The sequence below is a fragment of the Oncorhynchus nerka genome, linkage group LG3 (genome assembly GCF_034236695.1).
Source record: "Oncorhynchus nerka isolate Pitt River linkage group LG3, Oner_Uvic_2.0, whole genome shotgun sequence".
Classification (NCBI taxonomy): Eukaryota; Metazoa; Chordata; class Actinopteri; order Salmoniformes; family Salmonidae; genus Oncorhynchus; species Oncorhynchus nerka.
Window position 1 is genome coordinate 78,797,028 of NC_088398.1, and position 12,389 is coordinate 78,809,416.

The 12,389-nt window shown below is 47.0% G+C and overlaps 1 protein-coding gene across 3 annotated transcripts in view; it reads left to right on the plus strand.

Moving 5' to 3' along the window:
- Positions 1-12,389, plus strand: part of LOC115126150 (ephrin-B2a-like) — a 34,743-nt gene that overhangs the window by 2,322 nt on the left and 20,032 nt on the right. For all 3 annotated transcript variants that reach the window (XR_010463294.1, XR_010463293.1, XM_065016062.1), the window contains exon 2: positions 11,393-11,673. Coding sequence is in view for 1 of the 3 variants with exons in the window: in XM_065016062.1 (XP_064872134.1) it covers positions 11,393-11,673 (281 nt within the window). In the remaining 2 variants the exon portion in view is untranslated. The remainder of the gene's footprint in view (positions 1-11,392; positions 11,674-12,389) is intronic.

Sequence of the window (12,389 nt, forward strand, 5' to 3'; positions counted from 1 at the left end):
ACCTTCAGACATTCCAGATCTGACGTCGTTGACTTTATTGCTGTGGCATTTATCGTCGGAATTCATGAGAAGATTTCAGTTTTTGCTGTTGAGCTTGGATCCTACGGAACAGTTGCTATGCCGCATGCGTATAGCGGTCTGACTTTTGCCTGTAGGCTTTTGTGGCTGTGTACTGGTGGTAGCAAAAAGCGTTGGCATTTAGCAGGAAGATCGAGGATTGGCAGAAGTCGTTGTCAATGAAACGTCTGTAAATATCTACCAAATGCGTATTTCTATTTATTTTAGACCCACAATCATTTGAAATCATTACATCAGCCTCGAGCGAGTGAGATGAAGATATGGAGATAAACGGAAGGGCACTCATTAGATTATGATTTGGCTGAAGGTGGGGGAGGCGAGGAGTTGAGTGGGTCTGTAGCATGGTTGGTATGGTTTGGCTGAAGGTGGGGGAGGCGAGGAGTTGAGTGGGTCTGTAGCACGGTTGGTATGGTTTGGCTGAAGGTGGGGGAGGCGAGGAGTTGAGTGGGTCTGTAGCACGGTTGGTATGGTTTGGCTGAAGGTGGGGGAGGCGAGGAGTTGAGTGGGTCTGTAGCACGGTTGGTATGGTTTGGCTGAAGGTGGGGAGGCGAGGAGTTGAGTGGGTCTGTAGCACGGTTGGTATGGTTTGGCTGAAGGTGGGGAGGCGAGGAGTTGAGTGGGTCTGTAGCACGGTTGGTATGGTTTGGCTGAAGGTGGGGAGGCGAGGAGTTGAGTGGGTCTGTAGCACGGTTGGTATGGTTTGGCTGAAGGTGGGGGAGGCGAGGAGTTGAGTGGGTCTGTAACACGGTTGGTATGGTTTGGCTGAAGGTGGGGGAGGCGAGGAGTTGAGTGGGTCTGTAGCACGGTTGGTATGGTTTGGCTGAAGGTGGGGGAGGCGAGGAGTTGAGTGGGTCTGTAGCACGGTTGCGAGACGATTGATGCGGATAGAACACGTCGCAATGACGCCTGCTTTGCATTAAGTGCAGTGTGACTTTATTTAAGCAAACTTTTAACCTCCGTCGTGACACATTGTTGTCGAATTGAGTGTAAAAACAACACCAATAAAAACATTATTAATTTCTGACATCATCAAATAATCAGTCAATTCGTGAATTGGTGGCCTATACCAAATCAAAGTTTACTTGTCACGTGCGCAGAATACAACAGGTGTAGTAGACCTTACCTAGCCTATGTGCCTTTCAAAGTCTATCTGAACTTTTTTTTGTAGGCCTAGTCCTCCAAAAATATAGTAATATGCTTGTAGAAATAACCTATATTTTATATATTTTAAACGGAACATTCTTCATTTATAGCAGTAAATGCATGCCTTTAAAATCGCTGTGTGTCATTTAGCGTGGTATGTTACTCTTCCCATTGAAAATAAAGTGTTCACCTCGAAGCAAGCATAGGCGTTAACTAGGGGCCCACAAAGACAGCGGTCATTCCACGGAATTAGCTTGTGTGCACATTCTTTACGTTCTGTCTGGGTGACGAGTTCAAAGCTGATGATCAGGTGAGGTGATGTCATCATTCTGTTGTCATATAGACAGAATTGTGTAGACAGGAACATTTATGCCTACTGTACTCAGTCCTATTGGGCCTTGTTAAAATACAGCCTAAAATGCATGTTTGAATGTCTAGCCTTATAAGACAACAGATCTGTAAAACATTCGACTGAATTGTAATTTCAAACTTTCAAAGATGTAAGATTTGCAGGCTTGTAAGGCTTACTAAAAGAGAGTAAACATGTTTGATTCTCACATACAACAATATGTTGAGTCTTTCTCGCTAGGAGTTTGAGTAGTGTTCTTCTTTCACATTCAGGGAGGGGTGTTACAATGGGCCAATGTGTGTGTGTCTGCACTGTGTGGGTATATGTAGTGTGTGTGTATCTGCACTGTGTGGGTATATGTAGTGTGTGTGTGTCTGCACTGTGTGTGTATATGTAGTGTGTGTGTGTCTGCACTGTGTGGGTATATGTAGTGTGTGTGTATCTGTACTGTGTGTGTGTCTGCACTGTGTGGGTATATGTAGTGTGTGTGTGTCTGCACTGTGTGGGTATATGTAGTGTGTGTGTGTCTGCACTGTGTGGGTATATGTAGTGTGTGTGTGTCTGCACTGTGTGGGTATATGTAGTGTGTGTGTGTCTGCACTGTGTGGGTATATGTAGTGTGTGTGTATCTGTATCTGTAGTGGTGTGTTTGCACTGTGTGTTCTTGTTTAACATTGTGGGATGTAGTGGGTGTCTGCACAATGGGCCAGTGTGTTGTGCCTTTAATGTTTAGTGTGTAGTGTCTGCACTGTGTGGGTATATGTAGTGTGAAAAGGTTGGTGCTGTGTCTGCACTCTGTGGTCTGTGTGTGTGTGTGTGTCTGTAGTGTGTGTGTATATGTAGTGTGTGTGCATCTGTACTGTGTGTGTGTCTGTAGTGTGTGTGTGTATATGTAGTGTGTGTGTGTCTGTACTGTGTGTGTGTCTGCACTGTGTGTGTGTCTGTGTGTGTGTGTGTCTGCACTGTGTGTGTATCTGTAGTGTGTGTGTATCTGTATGTGCCTTTAATGTGTTATATGCAGTGTGTGGGTATATGTAGCATCTGTACTGTGTGTGTGTCTGTTGTGTCTGTACTGTGTGTGTGTCTGCACTGTGTGTGTGTCTGCACTGTGTGTGTATCTGTAGTGTGTGTGTATCTGTAGTGTATGTGTATATGCAGTGTGTGGGTATATGTAGTGTATCTGTTGTGTCTGTACTGTGTGTGTGTGTGTGTGTACATATGTAGTGTGTGTGTATCTGTATGTGTGTGTGTGTATATATGTAGTGTGTGTGTATATGTAGTGTGTGTGTATATGTAGTGTGTGTGTATATTATATATTATATATTACTACCTTACTACTTTACTACTTTACTACTTTACTTTACTACCATACTACTTTACTATCATACTACTTTACTACCATACTACTTTACTATCATACTACTTTACTACCATATTACTTTACTACCATACTACTTTACTACCATACTACCATACTACTTTACTACTTTACTATCATACTACTACGTAGTTTTACTTTACTACCATACTACTTTACTTCCATACTACTTTACTACTTTACTATCATACTACTTCACAGTTTTACTACTTTACTACCATACTACTTTACTATCATACTACTTTACAGTTTTACTACCATACTACTTTACTACTTTACAGTTGTACTACTTTACGACCGATGTCTGAGCCTCCTCAGAAAGACCAGACCCCCACGACCCCTTCCTCTAGTAATCCATTTTGTAGTTGGGTGCAAGAAACAAAAGGGAGGTCTGCTTTACATGGTTTATGTGAAGGAACAGTCCCTCTTCTCCAGTGCAGTTCATTAAGAGATTACATAGAACCCAGGGCCTTTGTGGGAGACGGGGGCACATCTATGCCTCCTTTTGTGAATAGGGGGAGGGAGAAGATGTAGATCCACTATGCATGAGTGACGAGGACAGGCTAAATGTTGTAATGTTGCCCTCGTCCCTCCATCCATCTTACCCACATCACCAAACTACCCAGGGGGTCCCCACTGATTTTTTTTTTCTCTCTCTCTCTCTCTCTCTCTCTCTCTCTGGAAAGAAAGGAACATAAAGAAAATAAATCCCCTTATTTAACTTTAGCTCTCTGTCTAGCATGGAAGGGAGTGTGGGGTTAGGGCTGGGATTGAGGAGAGAAAATAGAAAGAGAAAGAAAGGGAGGACAAGAAAGAGAGGGATTGAGGGGAGGAGAGTGGAAACATCCCGTATTAACACAGGGTACTGAGAGGAAGGGTTCAATAGACATGTCTCCCATGACAACGCCCGGAAGACAAGTTGACGATTAAGATCGTCATTTATGAAAATCGGGAAGCAGGAAGTGAGTGCAGAAAGGATGGGCCTCTAGGAGTCGTGGGGTAATTATGGCTGGGCTGAGGAGAGTGGGCCTCTAGGAGTTGTGAGGTAATTATTGCTGGGCTGAGGAGGCATAGGAGGAGAGAGGGAGAGATAGGGATAAAGAGAGAGAGAGAGAGAGTGAGGAGGAGAGAGGGAGAGATAGGGATAAAGAGAGTGAGGAGAGGGAGAGAGAGAGGGAGAGATGGATAAAGAGAGTGAGGAGGAGAGAGAGAGGGAGAGATAGGAATGCGGGGTTCAGGGAAACAGAAAAGGAATGCGGGGTTCAGGGAAACAGAGATGGAATGCTGGGTTCAGGGAAACAGAGATGGAATGTGGGGTTCAGGGAAACAGAGTTATGGAATGTGGGGTTCGGGGAAACAGAGATATGGAATGTGGGGTTCGGGGAAACAGAGATATGGAATGCGGGGTTCGGGGAAACAGATGGAATGCGGGGTTCAGGGAAACAGAGACAGGAGGATCCAGTGTCAGAAAAAGAGAGAGAAGGAGTCCGAGACGGAGAGGGGAATAAGAGGTGAGAAAGACAGAGAAGAAAAAGAGAAATGTGTCCCCTAAAAAATGACTCCAAAGTTAAAAGGGAAAGAAAGGGGGGGATCAGATAGATGAGGAAAACAGATGTGTGTGAGAGAGAGAGCTGTAGTAGGAACCCGTGGCCCTTCTCACCTCGGCCCCTAATGGAGTGTCTACAGTAGAGACACCTGGCTGACTGGTCTACAGTAGAGACACCTGGCTGACTGGTCTACAGTAGAGACACACCTGACTGACTGGTCTACAGTAGAGACACCTGACTGACTGGTCTACAGTAGAGACACCTGACTGACTGGTCTACAGTAGAGACACCTGACTGACTGGTCTACAGTAGAGACACCTGACTGGTCTACAGTAGAGACACCTGACTGACTGGTCTACAGTAGAGACACCTGACTGGTCTACAGTAGAGACATCTGACTGACTGGTCTACAGTAGAGACACCTGACTGGTCTACAGTACAGACATCTGACTGGTCTACAGTAGAGACACCTGACTGACTGGTCTACAGTAGAGACACCTGACTGGTCTACAGTAGAGACACCTGACTGGTCTACAGTAGAGACACCTGACTGGTCTACAGTAGAGACACCTGACTGGTCTACAGTAGAGACACCTGACTGGTCTACAGTAGAGACACCTGACTGGTCTACAGTAGAGACACCTGACTGACTGGTCTACAGTAGAGACACCTGACTGACTGGTCTACAGTAGAGACACCTGACTGGTCTACAGTAGAGACACCTGACTGGTCTACAGTAGAGACACCTGACTGGTCTACAGTAGAGACACCTGACTGACTGGTCTACAGTAGAGACACCTGACTGACTGGTCTACAGTAGAGACACCTGACTGACTGGTCTACAGTAGAGACACCTGACTGACTGGTCTACAGTAGAGACACCTGACTGACTGGTCTACAGTAGAGACACCTGACTGACTGGTCTACAGTAGAGACACCTGACTGACTGGTCTACAGTAGAGACACCTGACTGACTGGTCTACAGTAGAGACACCTGGCTGACTGGTCTACAGTAGAGACACCTGGCTGACTGGTCTACAGTAGAGACACCTGGCTGACTGGTCTACAGTAGAGACACCTGACTGGTCTACAGTAGACACCTGACTGGTCTACAGTAGACACCTGACTGGTCTACAGTAGAGACACCTGACTGACTGGTCTACAGTAGAGACACCTGACTGACTGGTCTACAGTAGAGACACCTGACTGACCTGGTCTACAGTAGAGACACCTGACTGACCGGTCTACAGTAGAGACACCTGACTGACTGGTCTACAGTAGAGACACCTGACTGACTGGTCTGGTAGAGACACCTGACTGGTCTACAGTAGAGACACCTGACTGGTCTACAGTACACCTGACTGGTACAGTAAAGACACCTGACTGACTGGTCTACAGTAGAGACACCTGACTGACTGGTCTACAGTAGAGACACCTGACTGGTCTACAGTAGAGACACCTGACCGGTCTACAGTAGAGACACCTGACTGGTCTACAGTAGAGACACCTGACTGGTCTACAGTAGAGACACCTGACTGGTCTACAGTAGAGACACCTGACTGGTCTACAGTAGAGACACCTGACTGGTCTACAGTAGAGACACCTGACTGACTGGTCTACAGTAGAGACACCTGACTGACTGGTCTACAGTAGAGACACCTGACTGGTCTACAGTAGAGACATCTGACTGACTGGTCTACAGTAGAGACACCTGACTGGTCTACAGTACAGACATCTGACTGGTCTACAGTAGAGACACCTGACTGACTGGTCTACAGTAGAGACACCTGACTGGTCTACAGTAGAGACACCTGACTGACTGGTCTACAGTAGAGACACCTGACTGACTGGTCTACAGTAGAGACACCTGACTGACTGGTCTACAGTAGAGACACCTGACTGACTGGTCTACAGTAGAGACACCTGACTGACTGGTCTACAGTAGAGACACCTGACTGACTGGTCTACAGTAGAGACACCTGACTGACTGGTCTACAGTAGAGACACCTGGACTAGAGACCTGGTCTACAGTAGAGACACACTGGTCCTGACACCTGACTGGTCTAGAGACACAGTAGAGACACCTGACTGACTGGTCTACAGTAGAGAGACACCTGACTGACTGGTCTACAGTACAGTAGAGAGACACCAGTAGAGACACTGACTGGTCTACAGTAGAGACACCTGACTGACTGGTCTACAGTAGAGACACCTGACTGACTGGTCTACAGTAGAGACACCTGACTGAGGCAGCACTGTTACTTTAGCTTGTTTCCACGCTGGACTTCTCTCCAGGCTGCGTGTAGCTTCAGCACCAGTGGATTGCGAGATGAAGAACAAACCTAGTGGGCTAGAAGGGTGTAGGAGTTTTTTTTTCCACCCTGAGGTGGGCGCTGTTGTTCCCATTCTCTGCACCATGTGATAGCTAGGCCCCCAGACAGACAGCACAGCCACATAGGCCCCCAGACAGACAGCACAGCCACATATGACACACACAACCAGATTACATCAGACTTCTACGGAGTACAACAAACCCTACACTCCAACCAGAGTACTCCGTTCTGCCACCTCTGTTCTCTTGGCCCCTCCCTACCTTAGGGCTCAAACCCTACACTCCAATCAGAGTACTCCGTTCTGCCACCTCTGGTCTCTTGGCCCCTCCCACCCCAAACAAACACTTGACTTCCCTCCCTACTAGTGCTGACTTTGCTGATAGCTACTTTAATTAGGAGAAATGTGCTAGAAATGTGTTAGAGACACATTGTAATTACCAGCAATATTATAATAATGGCACAATGAGCAGAGGACAGGATAAGACACCTAGTGTTACATAACAACATGATGTGTTTCTCTGCTGATAAGATTACAAATACAGTAGCACTCAGATAAGAGGGCATCCTCCTCCTCATCATCCTCCTCATCATCCTCATCCTCCTCATCATCCTCCTCCCCCTCCTCATCCTCATCATCCTCCTTCTCCTCATCCTCCCCCTCCTCATCATCCTCCTCCTCCTCCCCATCCTCCTCCTCATCCTCATCCTCCTCTCCTCATCCTTCTCATCCTCCTCTCCTCATCCTCCTCGTCCTCCTCGTCCTCCTCCTCATCTTTCTCATCATCCTCCTCCTCCCCTCCTCATCATCATCCTCCTCCTCCTCCCCCTCCTCATCATCATCCTCATCTTCCTCCTCCTCCTCCTCCTCCTCCTCATCATCATCCTCATCATCCTCCTCATCATCCTCCTCCTCATCATCATCATCGTCCTCATCCTCCTCATCTTCCTCCTCCTCCTCCACATCCTCATCATCATCCTCATCCTCATCATCCTCCCTCTCATCCTCATCATTGTCCTCCTCATCATCCTCCTCCCCCTCCTCATCCTCATCTTCCTCCTCCTCCTCCTCCTCGTCGCCGCCGCATCGTCGTCGTCGTCCTCCTCCTCCACATCCTCATCATCGTCCTCATCCTCCTCATCATCCTCCCTCTCATCATCCCTCTCATCCTCATCCTCCTCATCATCCTCCTCCTCATCATCATCATCATCCTCCTCCTCCTCCTCATCATCCTCATCATCATCATCGTCCTCATCCTCCTCATCATCATCATCCTCCTCATCCTCATCCTCCTCATCATCCTCCTCCTCATCATCATCATCATCGTCCTCATCCTCCTCATCCTCCTCCTCCTCTTCCTCCTCCTCCACATCCTCATCATCGTCCTCATCCTCCTCATCATCCTCCCTCTCATCCTCATCATTGTCCTCCTCATCATCCTCCCCCTCCCCCTCCTCCTCCTCCTCATCATCCTCCTCCCCCTCCTCCTCATCATCATCCTCCTCCTCCCCCTCCCCCTCCTCCTCCATATCATCCTCCTCCTCCTCCTCCTCCTCCCCCTCCTCCTTCCCCTCCTCCTCCTCCTCCTCCTCCTCCTCAGCCTCTTCAGTACAGGTCTTTTTAGCTATTGTTTATAGTCTTTCCTATTTCAAACCCCCCACTATTCCGGATAGAACCTCTTCGGCTTCGAGGATAACATGGGAAACATTTCCTTCCTCATTGAAACACGGGACAGATCTGTTACCACCATGAATATGAGGTTGCGCCTCCGACTGTGTGTGGGGGGAGGAGAGGAGAGGGGAGGGGAGGGGAGAGGAGAGGGGAGGGGAGGAGAGGGGCGGGGAAGAGAGGAGAGGAGAGGAGAGGAGAGGAGAGGCAGGCAGGGACTGCTGCAGGGCTTATCTAAGATCCTGAACACTGATGTTTAGCAGTTAGTGGGAATAGAGGGCAGGGGAAAGAAACTACACAACTAGAAGTAGGCCTCTAGTAGGCCTCTAGGCATTGTGTGTGTGTGTGTGCGCGAGTGTTTGTGAAAATTTGCCTAAACATTGTGCTTTATTTAAGCAAGATTTCCTAATTCATACCTGGGGCTGTGTTGCAGCCAGCAGCGTACCACCCTGCATCCCACTGCTGGCTTGGTCAGGGTCCTGGTCAGTCCCTGGATGGGAGACCAGATGCTGCTGGAAGTGGTGTTGGAGGGCCAGTAGGAGGCACTCATTCCTCTGGTCTAAAAAATATCCCAATGCCCCAGGGCAGTGCCCTGTGTAGGGTGCTGTCTTTCAGGAGGGGTGTTAACCCCGGTGTCCTGGCTAAATTCCTAAGCTGTCCCTCATAACATCATGGCCAACTAATTATCCCCAGTTCCCAATTGGCTCATTCATCCCCCCCTCTGCTCCCCTGTAACTATTCCCCAGTTCCCAATTGGCTCATTCATCCCCCCTCTGCTCCCCTGTAACTATTCCCCAGTTCCCAATTGGCTCATTCATCCCCCCTCTGCTCCCCTGTAACTATTCCCCAGGTTCCAATTGGCTCATTCATCCCCCCTCCTCTCCCCTGTAACTATTCCCCAGGCTGTTGCTGTAAATTAGAACTTGTTCTCAGTCAACATACATGGTAAAATACATAAAATAAAAGTGTCCCTGGCAGTATAAAGGAGTTACCTCAGTATAAAGGAGTTACCTCAGTATAAAGGAGTTACCTCAGTATTGTGTGTTACCTCAGTATTGTGTGTTACCTCAGTATAAAGGAGTTACCTCAGGATAAAGGAGTTACCTCAGTATTGTGTGTTACCTTAGTATTGTGTGTTACCTCAGTATAAAGGAGTTACCTCAGTATTGTGTGTTACCTCAGTATAAAGGAGTTACCTCAGTATAAAGGAGTTACCTCAGTATTGTGTGTTACCTCAGTATAAAGGAGTTACCTCAGTATAAAGGAGTGACCTCAGTATTGTGTTACCTCAGTATTGTGTGTTACCTCAGTATAAAGGAGTTACCTCAGTATTGTGTGTTACCTCAGTATAAAGGAGTTACCTCAGTATAAAGGAGTTACCTCAGTATAAAGGAGTTACCTCCGTATTGTGTGTTACCTCAGTATAAAGGAGTTACCTCAGTATTGTGTGTTACCTCAGTATAAAGGAGTTACCTCAGTATTGTGTGTTACCTCAGTATAAAGGAGTTACCTCTGTATTAAGCAGTTACCTCAGTATTGTGTGTTACCTCAGTATTGTGTGTTACCTCAGTATAAAGGAGTTACCTCAGTATTGTGTGTTACCTCTGTATAAAGGAGTTACGTCAGTATAAAGGAGTTACGTCAGTATAAAGGAGTTACGTCAGTATAAAGGAGTTACGTCAGTATAAAGGAGTTACCTCAGTATAAAGGAGTTACCTCAGTATAAAGGAGTTACCTCTGTATAAAGGAGTTACCTCTGTATAAAGGAGTAACCTCAGTATAAAGGAGTAACCTCAGTATTGTGGTGTTACCTCAGTATTGTGTGTTACCTCAGTATAAAGGAGTTACCTCAGTATAAAGGAGTAACCTCAGTATTGTGGTGTTACCTCAGTATTGTGTGTTACCTCAGTATTGTGGTGTTACCTCAGTATTGTGGTGTTACCTCAGTATTGTGTGTTACCTCAGTATTGTGGTGTTACCTCAGTATTGTGGTGTTACCTCAGTATTGTGGTGTTACCTCAGTATTGTGTGTTACCTCAGTATAAATGAGTTACCTCAGTATTGTGTGTTACCTCTTATCCCGAAGCATTCCTTCCTTCACAGCCAGGTTGGTGTTAAACACTTCTTTGACTTATTGTGGCCACTTCTGCCAAAACAACCACTATATACCGTCATTACCATTCATCATCGCCCGGATTGATGAAGCTAATTAGTAATTAACTCGTCAATAATTAAATTGACGTTTGTCTTTTTTTGGGGGAGGAGAACATTTCTTCATGTTGCACAAATACTGAATACCTAATGAATGAGATGTCATCTGATGTCATCTGACAATGAATGAGATGTTGAACGTATCTAACTGGTTCTCTCTCCTCTCCTCTCCTCTCCTCTTCCCCATCTCCTCTCCTCTCCTCTCTCTTCCCCATCTCCTCTCCTCCCCTTTTCTCTCTCTTCCCCCTCTCCTCTCCTCCCCTCTTCTTACTCTCCCCCATCTCCTCTCCTCCCCTCTTCTCTCCCTCCCCCTCTCCTCTCCTCCCCTCTTCCCCCTCTCCTCTCCTCCCCTCTTCTTACTCTCCCCCTCTCCTCTCCTCTTCTCTTCTCTCTCTCCCCCATCTCCTCTCCTCTCCTCCCCTCTTCTCTCCCTCCCCCTCTCCTCTCCTCCCCTCTTCTTACTCTCCCCCCTCTCCTCTTCTCTTCTCTCTCTCCCCCAACTCCTCTCCTCCCCTCTTCTCTCCCTCTCCCCTCTTCTCTCCCTCCCCCATCTCCTCTCCTCCCCTCTTCTAATTCTCTCCCCTCTTCTCACTCCCTCTCCTCTCCTCTCCACTCCCTCCCCCCTCTCCTCTCCTCCCCTCTTCTCTCTCTTACCCCTCTCCTCTCTTCCCCAACCTCTCTCTCCAGATTCGTGCCAGGACAGGGCTTGGTGTTGTACCCTCAGATAGGGGATAAGTTGGACATAGTCTGCCCACGTGTGGACGGAGTAACTGATGGGGTGGAGTATTACAAGATCCACATGGTTCCCAGGGAGCAGCTGGAGAGCTGCACCATCACCAAGGCTGACACACCACTGCTCAACTGTGTGAAGCCTGACCAGGACGTCAAGTTCACCCTGAAGTTTCAGGAGTTCAGCCCCAACCTGTGGGGCCTGGAGTTCTTCAGAGGACAAGACTACTACATCATCTGTGAGTAGTAAGACACACGTAGCATAGATACCGCACTATCTTTTTTTATTTTGGCCAATCATTTGCACTCTCTTGTGTTTGATAACCAATCACACTCAGGTATTGCTTGTTGCTGGCAGTTGGTTTCCTGTTCTTGTGTGATCATGGCTAGGGTGTCTTTATATTAGGGTGTCTTTATACCAGGGTGTCTTTATACCAGGGTGTCTTTATACCAGGGTGTCTTTATACTAGGGTGTCTTTGTACCAGGGTGTCTTTATACTAGGGTGTCTTTATACTAGGTATTAGGGTGTCTTCAGTGTGTCTTTGTATCAGGGTGTCTTTACTGTGTCTTTATACCAGGGTGTCTTTATACCAGGGTGTCTTTATACCAGGGTGTCTTTATACTAGGGTGTCTTTATACTAGGGTGTCTTTATACTAGGGTGTCTTTATACTAGGGTGTCTTTATACTAGGGTGTCTTTATACTAGGGTGTCTTTATACTAGGGTGTCTTTATACTAGGGTGTCTTTATACTAGGGTGTCTTTATACTAGGGTGTCTTTATACTAGGGTGTCTTTATACTAGGGTGTCTTTATACTAGGGTGTCTTTATACTAGGGTGTCTTATACTAGGGTGTCTTTATATTAGGGTGTATTTGTATCAGGGTGTCTTTACTGTGTCTTTGTACCAGGGTGTCTTTATATTAGGGTGTCTTTATACTAGGGTGTCTTTGTACC